At 47.4% G+C, this 19,253-nt stretch overlaps 1 protein-coding gene across 1 annotated transcript; it reads right to left on the reverse strand.

Annotated features, from left to right (window-relative positions):
• Positions 1–17,471: 17,471 nt before the first annotated feature.
• Positions 17,472–18,311, reverse strand: LOC120910370 (olfactory receptor 50-like). The gene has a single exon (XM_040322130.1). The coding sequence runs from the start codon at positions 18,309–18,311 to the stop codon at positions 17,472–17,474; it is 840 nt and encodes a 279-aa protein (XP_040178064.1).
• Positions 18,312–19,253: the final 942 nt, after the last annotated feature.

The raw sequence follows: 19,253 nt of genomic DNA on the forward strand, positions 1-19,253 counted from the left end.
TAGATCTCTGCCCTTTTTTTTATATAATTACATGGTAAGTTTAAATAAAGACAACAGTCTATCCATGTATAAAGTAGAGTGCAGAGATGTGCTACAGAAAAAAAAAAAAAGGTACCATGGCTTATTTTTTTTTTTTCTAATATCTTGTCACTTACCATTTTGTCAAAGAGGTAAAAGTACGGTAATTAAAAAAAGCCAGATGAGTATAAATGTAGAAGTAGTGCTGCGCTGTGCATAAATAGATGATAAAGTGCAAATGTGCTCGCGTGACAGGTACACTTGAAAGGCAAAAAATGAATGGTCAAAATAGCAACAATAAAATATAAATAATCAGCAGCGACAGTATAAACGATGGACTAATAAAATGTCCAATTTTTTTTAAAAGTGTACCACAAAATAGATGTGCGAATAAAACTCATAAAATCCTTAAAATGGCATCATCATGTGACATATGCTACCATAAATAGATACATTCACACACAGTGTAGATAATGTCCATAAGGTGCAAGCTGGATGGATGGCTGTGTGTGCACAGTGATCAGGGTGAAGGTTCTGGTGCTAGTAGTCAATCTCTGGTATGGAGTGCTACCGATAGGTGGTTGCTGGTTCTCCGTGCAACTTAGGCCTTGTACCAGTGGCGTAACTAGAACCTTCAGGGCCCCGATGCAATAAACCATAAAGGGCCCCCCTGACCCCCGGACAGGGCTCTTTTCTCTGAGCCCGTTGGCGGAACAGGACCCGGTTGCAAGTGGGTGGCTGCATATAAAGGAACCGATTTCTCCAGTTCCCCCTGCTTCTCCTCCTCTCCCTCCTGCAGGCATTCAGCGGCTGCAGGAGGAAAATGGAGGCATCGGTTGCTCTATGTCGGTGTTTCTCAATCTTTTTCCAGTCAGGGCACCCTTGAAGTATACCCCTAGGTCAGGGGTCTGCAACCTTTAAGACATAAAGAGCCACTTGGACCCGTTTCCGAAGGGAAAAAAAATCTGGGAGCCGCAAAACCAAAAACCAGTGTATTTTATACTGCCCAACTCCCAAATACTCCGCACCCCTCTCATGTACATACCACCCACCTCATACACTCCGCACCCCTCTTATTTACATACCACCCACCTATATACACTCCGCACCCCTCTCATGTACATACCACCCACCTCATACACTCCGCACCCCTCTTATTTACATACCACCCACCTATATATCCTCCACACCCCTCTCATGTACATACCACCCACCTCATACACTCCGCACCCCTCTTATTTACATACCACCCACCTCATACACTCTGCACCCCTCTCATGTACATACCACCCACCTCTGATATTGTACAGTATTGCATTTGCTGGGCATGTGGAGGTGGAATCTTATCTGATATTGTCAATATCAGATAAGATAAGATTCCACCTCCACAAATGCAAATACTGTACAATATCAGAGGTGGGTGGTATGTAAATAAGAGGGGTGCAGAGTGTATGAGGTGGGTGGTATGTAAATAAGAGGGGTGCGGAGTGTATGAGGTGGGTGGTATGTAAATAAGAGGGGTGCGGAGTGTATGAGGTGGGTGGTATGTACAGGAGAGGGGTACGGTGTGTATGGGAGTTGGGCAATATGAAATATACACCATTGGTCACCAGTGGCAGTTAACCCCATTTGTGCTGCATTAGTGACACCAGCATCAGTGTTTATGAAACCCTTCCATGCTGCACCATATAGAGGGGTTAATAAACACTGACACTGGTGTCACTAATGCAGCACAAAGGGGTTAATTACCTGCCACTGGTCACCAATGCATCAGTGACCAGTGGCAGTACATTAACCCCCTCCATGCTGCATAATAAAAATACCATTGTAAATTACCCCCCCCCCCCTCAAAAAAAAGAGTTAATTACTTCAGGGCAGGTGGAGTGTGATTGATATTGTACAGTATTGCTGGGCATGTGGAGGTGGAGTGTGATGATGAATGATATTGTACAGTATTGCTGGTGGGCAGCCCAGCAATACTGTACAATATCAATCACACTTCACCTCCAGTCCTCCACATGCCCAGCAGCAATACTGTACAATGTATATCAGATTCATCAGTGTGTGTCACACTACTCCACCGGCACCTCCACAACATGCCCAGCCCCAGACTACCGCTCCTCACCTGCGCAGGGCCACGGTCGGTGCACTGCTGCTGAGCTGGCTGGACCGGTGGAGCGGAGCCTCCGCGGAGGAGATGTCGGGGCTGACGGCTGAGGTGAGCCAGACTGAGTCGTCACACTGCTGGCGGGCGGGAGACTCCAGGCCACATGACTGTGGCCACATGACCCAATCACAGGCCAGCTCAGGCCTGTGGCCACATGACCCCCTGACAGTCACATGACCCCCTCTGCCTGGACTTCCCCCCCGCGCGCGGTAAATTTTATTTCGGTAACGCCGCCCAAGTAATGGGAACGCTGCAGTCAGCAGCGCATTGCGGGGGGAATATCTCCTAAACCTTACAGGTTTAGCAGATATTCTTTATACCTACAGGTAAGCCTTATTATAGGCTTACCTGTAGCTTTTCAGTCACTGTGCCATCAAATGCAGCCACTGTGCCATCAATTTGCACCACTGTGCCATGCCATTAAACGCATTCACTGTGCCATCCATTGTCACCACTGTGCCATGCCATTAAACGCAGCCACTGTGCCATCCATTGTCACCACTGTGCCATGCCATTAAACGCAGCCACTGTGCCATACATTGTCACCACTGTGCCATGCCATTAAACGCAGCCACTGTGCCTTCCATTGTCAACACTGTGCCATGCCATTAAACGCAGCCACTGTGCCATCCATTGTCACCACTGTGCCATCCATTGTCACCACTGTGCCATGCCATTAAACGCAGCCACTGTGCCATACATTGTCACCACTGTGCCATGCCATTAAACGCAGCCACTGTGCCATCTATTGTCACCACTGTGCCATACATTGTCACCACTGTGCCATGCCATTAAACGCAGCCACTGTGCCATACATTGTCACCACTGTGCCATACATTGTCACCTCTGTGCCATGTCATTAAACGTAGCCACTGTGCCATCAATTGTCACCACTGCGCCCTTTAATGGTCGCCGATGTGCTAATTGTCCCCACTGTGCCCTGTAAATTGCTCCCCCCCCCCCCGCCCGGCACTTACCTTTACTGGTTTTAGGCATCCACGTCCCACGATGTCTTCTCCCGCCCTTGATGACTGACAGGCGTCTCAGCCAATCAGGTTACCGGTAGCCAGAACCGGCCAACCTGATTGGCTGAGACACCTGTCATCTTATTCAAGGGGCGTACAGTCTGTGCGCTCCGAGAATAAGCTTCCGGGACCCGGGGGCTGTATTGGGAAAGCCTATCAGAGCTGTTGGCTTTGATAGACATTTCCGTACAGCCAACCAGCAGGCGTTATTCAGATGGCCGGACATTGAGTGCCGACCATCTGAATAACAGCGGCAGCGGCGAAAATAACATAGATTCGTGCAATGCATGAATCTATGTTATTTGACTCAGTGGCGGTGAGAGCCAGAGGGGGCGGCGCTCCAGCGCCCTCTATGGACGAACCGCCACTGGCGGGAGTGATGACATCGCCGCTCCAGCCAATCACAGACACGTCAAGGAAAGATGACATCTCTCTTGGCGTGGGCCAGGTTCGTTCCAAGGTAAGTATTTCATAATCAGTTAGTATGCGGTGCATACTAGCTGATTATGGCTTTTGCTTTTCAGGTTTAAAAAAAAAAAAAAAAATGACAGTGGGTATACAACCGCTTTAACATACATACATATGCACACACACATGCATACATACATGCACACACACACACACACAGACACACATATATACATACACACACACACACACACACACACACACACACACACACATACAGTAGATAGATAGTCATAAAAAAAAACGGCAGACATTTACCTTGGCTCTTCCTGCCGGGTACTGCACTCTAGGGGGAGACAAAGCGCACACACTACTTTCATGTGACGAGGTCCTTCTCTGCACAGTTCGGCTGACGATCGAGGAGCTCATCTCAGCCGCCCGTGCCGCTCAACTGCCGATCCTTCTATCGAAGAGTACAGGGGGCCCTCAAGGGCCCCCTGCAGCAAGGGGCCCGGTCGCCATTGCGATCTCAGCGACCCCTATAATTCCGCCACTGCCTTGTACACACGATAGGTTAACCAGAGGACAACGGGACGACGGAAAATCAGTCAGCTTCATCAGTTAACCTATGACAACGGTCTGTCGGTCCGTTCTCATTGGATGGACTGATCGTGTGTACGAGGCTTTAGGGTATAGGTGTCCCCCACTGCCGATCCTGACCTCCCTGGGGCCCTAAGCAAAATCACATGTCACATTAAAGATTAAAGTTGAGAAGTGGGGGGGGGGTGTTCTGATGTCGGAAATTACATAATTACATCTTGCATTAAAGTTGAGAAGTGGGGGGTGCTGACTTCTTACCTCTTCTCCCATGCATCCAGTGAATTGAGAAGTGGGGTGGGGGGCCGGAAATGACTTCTCACCAGACGGCCTCTAGTAATTTGGGGGGCCCTCCGCAGCTTTGCGGGGGCCCTAAGCGGCTTGCATAGTGAGCCTATAGGGCGGATCGGGCCTGGTGTCCCCTTACCTTACCACTGTAAGGTAACAGCATATGAGTGTGTCTTTCAATCTCCTGGTGGCTCCTGACATCTCAGGCTCCGCTGGTATGTATCTTTACTTTGGCATCAAAGTCCCCTTTAAGTGTCCCTGGTGTGTCTGTATCTGATAGCCTCACATTGGGGCATGGGGGAATGTAAAGAGGGATGCTCCATAGGGTAGTATTTAAAACATTTATTGGAATCAGCAGCAATAATAAAAACAGGTACTCACAATGTGAAGTATCAGACAGGCATATCAAATACGAGTCACGAACTCGTCCAATATCATTTCCGGTGCCCTGATTAATTCACAACCATATATAAAGCCACTTCCTAAAGACCTCGAGTTATCCCCTGATGAAGTTGCGTGACTGTAACGAACACGTGTGGAAACGCAGGGCACCGGAAGTGATGTTGGACGAGTTTGCGACTCATTTTTGATATGCCTGATATTCCCAGCAGCGCCTCTGATCTGTGTTTCTCCTATCACAGATGCCTTCTCATCCTCGGACAAGAGGACGTCCGTGATAGGCGGAACACAGAACAGAGGCGCTGCTGGGAAAATTTGTGTTCCGCCTATCACAGGACACGCTGAGAAGAAGGCGTGGCTTTCAAATCATGGACGCTCGTAGCACGGAGACTGTGGGGGAAAGTGATGGCACAGTGGGGGGAAAGTGATGGCACAGTGGAGGCAAGTGATGGCACAGTGGGGGCAAGTGATGGCACAGTGGGGGCAAGTGATGGCACAGTGGGGGCAAGTGATGGCACAGTGGGGGCAAGTGATGGCACAGTGTGGGCAAGTGATGGCACAGTGGGGGCAAGTGATGGCACAGTGGGGGCAAGTGATGGCACAGTGGGGGCAAGTGATAGCACAGTGGGGGCAAGTGATAGCACAGTGGGGGCATGTAATGTGATGGCACAGTGAGGCATGTAATGTAATGGCACAGTGAGATTTGAAAAAAAGCCTGTTTCTCTCAGCAGTTCTGGCTACCCCTCAGCTTCCAGACAGATTAAAAGGAAGGGGGTAGTCTTATATGGCGAGTATATCCCAAAACCAAAATTTTTCCTGGAAAATTAGGGGGTCGTCTTATACGCCCAGTCGTCTTATACGCCGGCAAATACGGTACCTTTTTTTTATTATTGCTGCTGATTCCAATAAAGGTTTTAAAAACTGTATTTATCGGCGTATAACACACACATTTTTACCCTGAAAAAAAGAGGGTAAACCATGCCTGCGTGTTATACGCCGATCTCTGTTTTTTTTACCAACAGGGGGCAGGGATTGGGCCGGCCGATCCGCCTCTCCTGGCCATGGGACAGCGCTGGCAGTAAACTTTGAAGTTCAGGAAACATTACTGCCAGTCCTTTGTCATATACAGCTCCTCCTGTGTAAACTCTCAATGTAAATCTAAGCCTCTGCATTCCTTAATTAACGCCGCTCGTTGTGGCTGCTCTCCTCCTCCCGCTCCGCCTCCTCCTCTTGTGTATCTTTTGATTGGAGGAGGAGAGTGGTCATGTGATAGTCAATGAAGGAGAGGAGAGCAGTCACATGACCGGGTTCACGAGAGAGAACGGCGTTAATGGAGGTATTTTTAGAACTTTGCTTTACAATGAGAGTGACACAGGAGAGCGGTGTATGAGAAGGGGCTGACAGTGTAAAGTTGTCTCAACTTTAGAGTATGCTGGCAGCGCTGTCCCTGTCCCAGTGCTGGGAGTGCAGGGGGGCCTTTATAATGAAAGGGGGCTGTGTTGTTGTACAGGGGGCTGTGGTGTTGTACAGGGGGCTGTGGTGTTGTACAGGGGGCTGCGGTGTTGTACAGGGGGCTGTGGTGTTGTACAGGGGGCTGCGGTGTTGTACAGGGGGCTGTGGTGTTGTACAGGGGGCTGCAGTGTTGGCTGTGGTGTTGTACAGGGGGCTGCAGTGCTGTACAGGGGGCTGTGGTGTTGTACAGGGGGCAGCAGTGTTGGCTGCTGTTTTGTTCAGGGGGCTGTGGTGTTGTACAGGGGGCTGCAGTGTTGTACAAAGGGATGTGGTGTTGTACAGGTGACTGCAGTATTCTACAGTGGGCTGCAGTGTTGGCTGCGGTGTTGTACAGGGGGCTTCGGTGTTGTACAGGGGGCTTCGGTGTTGTACAGGGGGCTGCTGTGTTGTACAGGGGGCTGCAGTGTTGTACAGGGGGCTGCGGTGTTGGCTGCAGTGTTGTACAGGGGGCTGCAGTGTTGTACAGGGGGCTGCAGTGTTGTACAGGGGGCTGCAGTGTTGGCTGTGGTGTTGTACAGGGGGCTGCAGTGTTGGCTGCGGTGTTGTACAGGGGGCTGCAGTGTTGTACAGGGGGCTGGGCTGAGGTGTTGTACAGGGGGCTGCAGTGTTGTACAGGGGGCTGCAGTGTTGTACAGGTGGCTGCAGTATTGGCTGCAGTGTTGTACAAGGGGCTGCAGTGTTGTACAGGTGACTGCAGTATTCTACAGTGGGCTGCAGTGTTGGCTGCGGTGTTGTACAGGGGGCTTCGGTGTTGTACAGGGGGCTTTGGTGTTGTACAGGGGGCTGCGGTGTTGTACAGGGGGCTGCGGTGTTGGCTGCGGTGTTGTACAGGGGGCTGCAGTGTTGTACAGGGGGCTGCAGTGTTGGCTGTGGTGTTGTACAGGGGGCTGCAGTGTTGGCTGCGGTGTTGTACAGGGGGCTGCAGTGTTGTACAGGGGGCTGCAGTGTTGTACAGGGGGCTGCAGTATTGGCTGCAGTGTTGTACAGGGGGCTGCAGTGTTGTACAGGTGACTGCAGTATTCTACAGTGGGCTGCAGTGTTGGCTGCAGTGTTGTACAGGGGGCTTCGGTGTTGTACAGGGGGCTTCGGTGTTGTACAGGGGGCTGCGGTGTTGTACAGGGGGCTGCGGTGTTGTACAGGGGGCTGTAGTGTTGTACAGGGGGCTGTGGTGTTGTACAGGGGGCTGTGGTGTTGGCTGTGGTGTTGTACAGGGGGCTGCAGTGTTGTACAGGGGGCTGAGGTGTTGTACAGGGGGCTGCAGTATTGGCTGCAGTGTTGTACAGGGGGCTTCGGTGTTGTACAGGGGGCTCTGGTGTTGTACAGGGGTGTATTATGCAAGGGGTCCATGTATTGTGCAGGGGGTCCGTGTACTATGCCAGGGGGCTGTGTTAAGTGTTTTCCTGAAATTTCCCTCTGAGGCCGGGTACACACGGACAAACATGTATGGTGAAAGCGGTCCGTCGGACCGTTTTCACCATACATGTCTGCCAGAGGGCTTCTGTACGATGGTTGTACACACCATCGTACAGAAGTCCGCGCGTAAACAATACGCGGGGCGTGTCCGCGGTGTCGCCGCGTCGATGACGCGGTGTCGCCGCGACAATGACGCGGCGACGTGGGCGGCCCGCCTTTAAAATGCTTCCACGCATGCGTCGAAGTCATTCGACGCATGCGAGGCACGGCGGGCGGCTGGACATGTACGGTAGGTCTGTACTGACGACCGTACATGTCCGAGCGGGCTGAATTCCAGCGGGCTGTTTTAAAACAAGTCCAGGAATATTTGTCTGCTGGGAAAAGGCCCGGCGGGCAAATGTTTGCTGGAATTCGGCCCGCTCGCGCCCACACACGACCAAACATGTCTGCTGAAACTGGCCTGCGGGCCAGTTTCAGCAGACATGTTTGCTCGTGAGTATGGGGCCTTAAAGTTAAGGTGCGTGTTATACGCTGATAAATATGGTACTACACTATGGAGCATCCCTCTTTACATCCCCCATGCCCCAATGTGAGGCTATCTGATACAGACACACCAGGCTGGAGGAAAGCTCCAGACTGATAATATTGTACAATGCAACACCATAGTAATGTCCTTCCTATCTCAGTATTAATCCAGGTGTGCACAACATTGATTTCAAATACCTGTAATATTAAACAGCAGAAATAAATAATGTTTTATTTGTACCTGTATTTCTATAATCTAATCTACAGAATATCTCAATAATACTTTTAAGTATGCCTAAATAAAAAAAATAAAAAAGTTTGAGTGGGTGTGTGTGTCTGTATATCTATACACACATTTGTTTTCTCCATAAAGGGTTATAGCAAGGAACTTTTCATTTGTTCTGGACAGCCAATATTACCTGACAGCATGTCACATACTCAGCAGATCACAAGTTTATAAAATATCTAGCTGTGGCGATTAGATATATAAAGAGCATATGTGTCCTAGGGGGAGGACATAGATGACATCCCAAATGGATTTAAATACAAAATAAAGATTATTGGAAATAATGAAGGCAGCTGGGAGTTAAAGTGATTGTAAAATAACCCATTCAGTTTAAAATAGAAATGAAAGACAAAAAACATTTTTGTATAGATATAAAAAACATTATAAATACCTATTTTCCCTTTTTTTATTAGTGATCACATAGATTTTCCCAGTGAATGGCTATGCAGTGGGGGCGTGTCAGGACACGTCTGATCATTGGAGAACAGGCTAAGGCTGGCCATACATTATATAATTGTCTTATTCAATTTTCCTTTAGATTTACCAAATTCATATAATATGAGGTAAAACCTAAACACTTTCAATGCGTATGCAGTCAGGCAGGCCCTTGCATTTCATAGCTGACCCATCTTCCACTTCTAAATGCTTCCCCAGCTCCTCTCCCATATAAATGCATAAATTAGAAGAGTGAAGGTTTGTATTAGGAGAAGAAAGGAGAAGACAAGGGGCACCATTCCCACCTGGACATTTTATAGATAGGCAACTCCTATCCTCATATTGATTAGTGGTTTCATATTAAAGGGGTTGTAAAGGTAAATGTTTTTTCATCTTAATGCATCCTATGCATTAAATTCGGACGAAAATGCATTCGGATGAAAACGAAAGCACATGTCTAGTGTGCAATACATAAAAAAATAGAATACAATTCCATACAGAACTTACAAGTTTGCTTTACAATAAAGCCCTGTACACACGATCGGATATCTGATGGAATCTAATCAGATGGATTTTTTCGTTGGATATCTGATGATGCTTTCATCAGTCTTGCCTACACACCATCGGTCAAAAATCCGACCGTGTCCAAAGTTGTGACGTAAAACACTACGACGTGCTGAGAAAAATTAAGTTCAATGCTTCCGAGTATGCGTTGACTTGATTCTGAGCATGCGTGGATTGTTGACCGATGGACTTCCACACAGACGTTGGTTTTTTAACCATAGGAAAATTTTAAAACATGTTCTATTTTTTTCACCGATGGAAAACAAACTGATGTGGCCCACACACGATCGGTTTGTCCGATGAAAACGCTCCATCGGTCCGTTTTCATCACACAAACTGATCGTGTGTACAGGGCTTAAAACAACAATGATTTCATATACCTATACTGGAAACATTTTATTTATTTTTTTATTCAAGAAATAAATACATTTAATGTATTAAATCAGAAATAAAATTTGTTTTTATATGCATTTATTTAATTTATTTAATCAACTCTCAAATGTCCATAGTTAAATATATAGGGGAAGATCCACGTACATCGGCGCATATATGGACCGGCGTAGCTTAGAGAGGCAAGTACCGTATCCTCATAGTATTTGCGCCCAACTTTGCGCCGGCGCAACGTAAATTCCGAGGTGTAACCCGACGTAATTCAAAGTGGGAAGGAAGTGGGCGTGTTCCATTGAAATGAGCCGTGACCCCATGCAAATGAAGGGCTGAACGGACGGCGTATGCGCAATGACGCTGACTATGTTCAGCGCCTCTCTGTGCATGCTCAGAACTCGGCCCGGCGTAATCAGTGAGATAGGAACTAGGCCCGGCGTAATTAGTGAGATACGCCCAGGGCATAAATACACCCAGACATGCGCCCGTCCAGTGCAAAAGTACATCCTCTTGTTTCCCCCCCTGAAGCAAGGTACTTTTGTTCTGTTGTCTGTTGGTGTTTGTCGGTGTGTTTTTTGGAGAGATGTCTGCAGCTCCCAAGAAGAGGAAGCTGAATTACTCCACCCAGGAGAGGGCTATTATTGTCAGGGCCATGACCCTGTATGATAGGTACCTCCATGGGCCTGAGAGTATCAACACCACGCAGGCCAGGAGGAGGGATATCCTGCAACAGATTGCAGACAATGTTAATGCATTGGGGAGGGATCAGGCGCATTGTCCAAGGTAAGCTGGCTAAGATTTCCCCTCATGCCAGGGGCACTGGAGGGGGACCATCAACCACTCTCAGGCTCAATGCTGAGGAGCGGGTGGTTGCTCAGTGCATCTACAGGCATCAAGTGGAGGGAGTGCCTGGATTTGACTCCATTGAGGAGGTCTTGAGGACAGGTAAGTGTTTTTTTTCTATCTGGTGTTTGTATGTGTGGGTGGGGGAAGGGAAGGGAATATGTGACAAGTGTGAATGTTTTGTGTCATCCACAGATGTGCAGGAGGGTGCGGGGCCATCTGGCCAGTCCACAGCCTCCCCCGGACATGAGTCTGAGGCAGACCCCCAGGCAAGTCACAAGTCATCTGTGGAGGGGAGTGGCCACAGCTCTCCTCAGGAAGAGGTTGAGGAGGAGGAGGTGCTGAGTGGCAATGAGGTCCTTCTCCATTTGGAGGAGTCTCCCCCTAGGGCTGGCAGCAGTCAGGCCTCTATCAGGGGTAGCCCCTCCCACTCCTCCCCCAACAGGGCTTCCCCCCAAGGGTCTCCCCTACTCCTAGGACCCAAGCCACATCAGGAGCCAGGAAGGCCACCAGGAAGACAAGGGGGGTGGCAGACGTTCTGCCTGAAAATCTGCGGAGGGAGCAGGCCCGCCAGACCCGCCATCTGGGTCAGGTTCCCCAGACTATGGAGCGCATGGCAGATAGCATGGCCTCCATAAAGGAGTCTGTGGAGGATCTGGCCTGCAACTCCTTGGCTGTGATAACCTGCCTGAATGACCTGCAGACCACCACAGCAGGCGTGGGTCAGGAGGTGCGCACCCTGACCGAGGCTGTCCGGGCCAACACGGCAGCCAACCAGGTGGGGGTGAGGCTGCAGGAGGACACCAATGTGGTCCTAACACGCATCGCCCTGGCGTTGGAGGGCAGGCCGACAGGTGGGCAGAGACCAGTGGATGCTCCTCCTTCTCCTGATTTCCCCCCCCCCATGAGTCTCCCCTGAGGAGCCGGGGCCGGTAGTTTTTTTTTTTTTACTCAGGTTATGAGTTTTTATTTTATTTTGTAGACCCAGCACACGGTTAGTAGTGCTGGCTACAGTGTGAATGATGTTTGAATGTGGGGGTGACACTCCTGCCGGAAAAGGGATGTCACCCTCGGTTGTGGTGGAGAAGGGATCCCCAGGACCAGGGAGAATTGATCCCCAGGTCCGTGTGAATGGTGTATGAATGTCCAGCAACATAATTGGAGCCTTGTCATGGCGTTGTTGCTCACAAGTCCAGAATGGGCTTTCACTAATCCAATTTGATGAGGATGTGGGGTGTGTGTGCTAGGGACCACAGTGGTGTGCATGCATGCATTCTCCTTGTACCATGATTAATGTGTGTGTTTAATGTGCAAAGATGCCTACTGTGAGGCATCTCCTGACTGCTGCTCCCTCAGAAGATGGGGTAGCCTCAGTTATGGGGGGATTGTCTGGTTCGGGGATCAGGTCATCACGTATGTCAATCTCCATGCCCTTTCTCACGGCAAAGTTGTGCAGCATGCAACATGCAGCGATGATCTGGCATACAAAGTTTGGGGAATACAACAGGGTACCCCCAGACTTATCCAGGCATCGTAAACGGGACTTCAGGAGGCCAAAGGTGCGTTCCACCACTTCACGGGTACGTGCGTGTGCATCATTGTATCTTTGTTCTCCCAGGGTTTAGGGATTCCGGTATGGAGTCATGAGATGGGGTCCAAGTACATACAGTATGCAGAGTCACCTGGAAGGGAAAAGACAGGAGGATGTTAGTCGTGCACGTGCCCCTCGTGATGTCTGCATCATGGGGGCGGACAGTCAGGCCTCGTACACACGACAGAGTTTCTCGGCAGAATTCACCGAGAAACTCGGTCAAAACCCGGATTCTGCCGAGAAACTCTGTCGTCTGTACAGTTTTGGCTCGATGGAGCCGCCGAGGAGCTCGACGAGGAAATAGAGAACATGTTCTCTATTTTCTCGTTGGCCGCGTTGTTCTATAGGAGAAGGCGGCCCGCCGAGGTCCTCGGCGGCTTCATCCCAAAACGAGACGAGGAACTCGACGTGCCAAGCACGTCGAGTTCCTCTGTCGTGTGTACGGGGCCTCATGCCTGACTCCCATGTCACTCACCAACCAGCCAGCTGTCCCCATACACGTTCTGTTCGAATTCTGTTGGGATGGGTCTCTGACGGTATATGTAGCTGTCGTGGCTGGACCCGGGGTGTTTGGCACGGACGTGCCATATGAGGCATTGGGCATCGGCTATCACCTGTACGTTGATGGAATGCCAGTGCGTGCTCTGTGTCATGGGGGGGGGGCTGTAGTGCCACATGTGTGCAATCAATGGCCCCCACGGTGCGTGGGAATCCTGCAATTCTGTAGAAATCACGCATTGCCTTCACCCGCAGGTCCTTCTGGGTGGGTCTGATGATTTGGTTGGCCATGCGTCTGAGGATTGCGGGGATAACCTGGTGCACACATCTGCTAATGGAGGATTGTGCCATCCCAGCCACAACTCCACTTGTACGCTGAAACGAGCCACTGGCAAGGAAATGGAGTGTTGTCAGTACCTTGACCAGTGGCTCCACTGCATGTGAGCCATGTGTCTGGCTGGTGATGTCATCTTTCAGGGTTGTGGTTAATTCCATGATGGCAGTAGGGCTGAATCTGAAGATGCGATACACCTCCGTATCACCCATGCCAAAGACGTTTATGCGCGGTCGGTATATCCTCTCCCGTGCCCTCCTCCTTCTACGCGCATCTAAAGCCAGTAGTATAGCTATGACCATGGATGCCCCTGGCATGTTGGCATACAGATTGTTGTCCTGCAAGTGTGGCTGCTCAGCTTGTCCCTAACGGTGCTGCTGAAGCTGACCTGCACACGTCTGGTGCAAAGTTAAAGCTGCTTTTATGAGGGGTAACTTTAGACCGGACGTACAGCTTACGCGCACAGCACGTAGCTTGCGCCGGACAAACGTACTTTCGTGGATCACCGTATCTCCCCTCATTTGCATATTTGCATAGCAAAACAATGGTGCGTCCAGCGTATTTTTGCGCCCACGATGCGCCGGTGTAGAAAAATTACATCGGTCGGAAAAACCTATTTTTCAGGCGTATCTTGTTTTGGGGATACGGCGCATAGATACGACGGCGCATATTTACACTTACGCCGCTCGCATCTCGAGATACGCCGGCGTAAGTGCTTTGTGGATCTGCCCCTCTGTGAACTGTGGCCACCAAATTGCATTGTATAGCCAAGATAGGCCGTGTGTGTAGAATATGATACTACGATGTGAAAGGGATTAGTGAACATTTTTTAATTTCTTCTTCCCTCTTACGTGTATAATGGAGATAATGACACCTTACTTGTACACATATGTACAAAGGTTATCTAGTATTAATAAATGTAGTAGTTAGTCACAAAAAAATAGGTTTGTTCCTTAAAGCGGAGGTTCACCCTAAAAACATGTATTTAACATTCCATTCAGCATAATTCCAACATTTACACTATGTCGTTTTTTTTTTTTTTGCTGTACATACCGTCTTATTGTTATTTTCCACCCAGCTTCCGGGTTCTCACTCCCGCGGGAGTAAGCGTTCCTATGCAGAGGCTAGATGATTGACGCCTTGTGAAAAACGTCCTCCCGGCGCATAAGGCGCGTCACCAGTTTTCCAAAAGTAGCTGAACTGCTAGTCGGCTCTATACGGCGTTATACGGCGATTGCACCTGCCGTGTAGAGCTGACTGCGCAGGCGCCGTACAGAGCCAACTACTTTCGGAAAACTGGTGACGCGCCTTATGCGCCGGGAGGAAGTTTTTCAGGGGAGTGAGAACCCGGAACCCGGGTGGAAAATAACAATAAGACGGTATGTACAGCAAAAAAAAAAAAACGACATAGTGTAAATGTTGGAATTATGCTGAATGGAATGTTAAATACATGTTTTTAGGGTGAACCTCCGCTTTAATGTTGAAGACATTTGACTAAACAGCTTATTGGGTTCTAATCAATGCCAGGGTCATACCAATGGATTTATACCACAGAGATACCTCAATCACCTTAATTTACTATACACTATTGAATGTGTCAAGGCAGATGTGGATTTTCCAAGACTAGGAATGAGTGGCGGCTGTTGCTCCCTTTTTGGTGGGGGGCAACAAACAAACCCCCCCATCCGCCAGCTTGCCAGCCCCGCACTTACCCCATTCAGGTCACAGGTGACTTCCCCGGCTTGACTGCCATATTGACTGTTGTCTTCCACTTATAAAGCTCCTCTCACATATAAATGCATAGATTGGAAGAGTGAAGGTTTGTATTAGGAGAAGAAAGGAAAAGACAAGGGGCACCATTCCTAATTGGACATTTTATAGATAGGCAACTCCTATGCTCATATTGATTAGTGGTTCCAAATGAATAATAACTACTGCAGTAGAGAACAGACACAAAAGATACACTCCGCATCTTTCCAAATAACTGTTCTGCTTCTGTGATGCAATTGAAGGTTTTTATACACATGATTACGTAGGTATCACATTAATATTACAATTGTACGTTTATGGTAACAAGGGGCGTAACATAGGCAAGCTAATTCTAATCAGGACTCAAAATAATGCAAACATGTACTGAAAACATTATTATTGCCGTGTGCACAGTGAAGAAAGTATGCAATATACACAAAATAGAATACAATTATATACAGAAGTTACAAATTTCCTTTACAATAAGAGTCAAACAGACAGCTGATTCAAAAGCCATAAGGGCTTGGATATCCAAAGATATCCGAAGATGGATAATTTAAGCTGAAGAAGTCATTTTTGATCTGAAGATATTCTACAATCTCAGAAATGGGGAGTTTATATTCCTGTTGAAAAATCACAATGCTTTTCGGGCCCACATTAGTGCATCACTTATAAACACTTTGGGTGAACCATATTCAGAGGCCACCTGGGTTTTCCAGCCCTGGCAAGAAGGATAGGTTATGCAAAGTTGACTGCAGGGGTGAAGAGGCAATAGAGCACCAGAGTACTTTAGGTTGAGCTGAGTGAATGAGCAGCAATTGGATTGGAGATCAGATTTCAATCCTTGGGCAAAAGCCAAAAAAGATTATCCAAAGTGGATACATATCTAATAATTCAGACTCATATTGGAGTTTCCTGGGTCACATGATATTTTGGCAGTTGTGCCATTTGCATATGAAAGGGGATAAAGTCATTTAGGACATTCCATTCCCGAACACAAAGGCAGCTACCGAACACTCCAATCAGCCGATCAAGAAACCCATACAAATATTCCCCCCCCCCCCCATAAGTACGAGACGAGGCTCTGTATTGAGGGTCAAACAGAAATCAGACCCTTTATTGAAAGGAATACAGGCACTTTATATACACTTGAGAATATTGCAGTCACCACATGAACAATGACCCGGAACCACCAACAACATCACACAATGGTTACATAACGAGCCCCCAATACACACTATTCTGAGTGTCAATACATCCCTAAGCAGACAACAGGTGAGTTCATTAGCACACTTAATAATAGGTGAAGGGAAAGCTGCCTCAGATAAGATTAATACAATTTACTTATCCGGACAAAAGCAACATCCTTAAGCAATAGACGGTCGGTCTCTTACATTGAACTTCCTGGAATGCCCATATTAGGAGTTACACTTCCTGGTCATAGACTTCACAGTGTACAGGGGATAAAATCTTCATATTTCTTGAGAGATATTGTTAATGAATATTACTGTCCCATTTGAAGTAACCCACTCATATTCTCAGTGTTTATTATTTTCTTGGTCACCCTGCGCCCAAAAGTGACTCCCGTCACACGAGGCCTGGACATTTTTAGCAAGGTGTGGATCCCCAGGCCCCCAGGAAATTTTTACAGATACATTATAGTGTGATGAATTCTAGGTTTGGGATATCCACATATAAATTTGTCTATCTTCCTCTGCATGCTATATAGAATATAAGATGGTACGGGAATTCAAAAACATCTCCTACACCTTTTTTGCTGCAATTGATCTCCAGGTTTGGGGCACTCCAATAATCTGTGAGAGTTTGAGGAAGATACAGAAATGTCACTATGGGATTGGTGATCAGGAGTAACATGAACAGATTTCAATTTCATTTTCCTCATGAAAGAAGAACCTGACAGCAGTAGGTGAGAAGCAATGGAGGCCTCCATCGCTACCAATTATCTGCTGTCAGTTTCTATCTCCATAAGGAGAGTTCAGTACCGGTTCTATTATAGATCTGTGAAGTAACTTGTTTATCTGAGTCCATCCAAGTGTTATTCTGTGTTGAGCCCTGATAAAGGGCAAGTGGTGTTGCCCCGCAAAATGTATTGGATGTTTTTATGTGACTTTTTTTTATCAACAATTAAAAGCATCTTGGACTTTATCTAATTTTGGTCTGGCACTCCTTTATGTATTTCTATGTTAAAATTGCGGTTTCTGCTCTCAAATACAGATGGCTGTGTCAGATTCTGAATCTTTAGGACTAAAGTGGACTAGGTGGTCGATGACAAAAATGTATGGTTGACAGAGCTGAAGATCCCACATGATGATATCAGGAAGAGTGTTTCATACACTGTGCTTAATCCATAATACAATATTCTGGCCCTTTGTACACATGGCTCCCATACAATAGATTAGTTAACCAGTAATAAATTATTTAATGGGAATCATGTTCCATTTCCTTTTTATATTTTTTATAGCATTTAAAATATCTGTGTTCCTTAAAGAGTAGACAAACGGGTTGAGCATTGGAACCACAGCCGTATAAAGTAAGGTCAGCAACTTGTCCAGTTCTTTAGAACCTTCAGATTCTGGTTTGCCATAAATTATAATGATTGGACCATAGAATAATATTACTGTGGTGAGGTGGGAAGTACAACTGGAATAAGCTTTCAGTCGTCCCTCTGAGGAGCGAATTTTCAGTATGGTGGAGATGATGAAAACGTATGAGGTCATAATAAGAAAAAAAGGAATAGATGCCAACACTACATCCTGACATAACAGAAATGTGTATCTGCTTGTAGTATCACTAGACGTTATTGCATACAGTGCTTTCTGATCACAAAAGAAATGGTCAACATTTTGTGTGAGACAGAAGGACAACAGAGATGCGGCCAACACGTTGGCGATTGCATTAGTCAACGATATAAGCCAAGGGGATAGAGCTAGCGAAATGCATACATCTTTACTCATAAGTAAGGAATATTGTAATGGCTTACAGATCGCTACGTATCGATCGTAGGCCATGGAGGCCAGTAGGAATACATCAGAAGTAGCTGACAATGAGAAGAAGTACACTTGAGTCATACAAGCGGAGAAAGAAATCCAATGATCCTGTGTTAGGAGTATGGAGAGAAGTTTTGGAAGAGTAACTGAAACATACATAACATCACTAATAGCAAGATTACTCAAGAAGAAATACATTGGAGTATGGAGCTGGGGAGCCCAACAGTCATCAGATACATCAATAGAACTGCAGTAAAAAGGAGACATTGTCCAGTTTCAGAGATCGAAAATGCTGAAATGTAGAACGCATTTTCTGTAATGTTTGAACATTTCTCCATCTTCCCTTGAGTGGAACAAAATATATATAGTTGGGACTTTTTCAATGTAACTAATATGAAAAAGATTCTTTACATAACACTTTCAATTTACATACTAACCATTAAAAGCAAAGTATGGCCAAAGCTTTTTTGTGCACTTACTTTTGGTCTCCTGTGACCCATAATCGGCCGACAGCGGGCTAAAGCCCACTCTTGGCTGACGTCATAGAGCCACTACTAATAATGTCAGTATCCACCCAGATATCTGATGGGCAGCTGGCTCAGCCTTTCAACACATGGCTGAGAGCCTGAGCCAGCTGTTCCTGCCCCCACTCCAGCCTGGCAGTCCAGTGAGCGATGGAGGGGCAGAGCAGGGATCATTGACTGACACTCAACTCTCTCAGCTCCGAGTGCATTGAGAACTGAGCAATCATGTCATCACTCAGTTCTTGTGCTTAGAGTCAATGGGGGACAGCTGCAGCATCAGACCGGGGCTTTGATCGTTGCTTTAAACGCATGATTTGAAGTGCTGGTTTTAACTGCTTGTATTGCTAAACTATTATTTTGCTGTCTGCATTCTTTTTTGCAAACCACTTGTTTTCTGCCTTTATTCCACTAAGGCCCAACTGAAATAAATGTGCAATAGATAATTAGTTACAAAGACATTGCATTAACAACCCCCATTAGAGTCTTGACTTCAATGTCCTGCTATAGCAGTTGATTAAATATGACTGTGCAGTCCAATAAACACCAGAGTGTGACCAAACTGCATAGAGCATTTTTTATGCAGCAGAATTAGTCAGACACACCCCCTCTCTGGTTAGGCACACCCCCTTGCTGGTCAGACACACCCCTCTCTGGTTAGGCACACCCCCTTCTCTGGTCAGACACA

The sequence above is a fragment of the Rana temporaria genome, chromosome 8 (genome assembly GCF_905171775.1).
Source record: "Rana temporaria chromosome 8, aRanTem1.1, whole genome shotgun sequence".
NCBI lineage: Eukaryota > Metazoa > Chordata > Amphibia > Anura > Ranidae > Rana > Rana temporaria.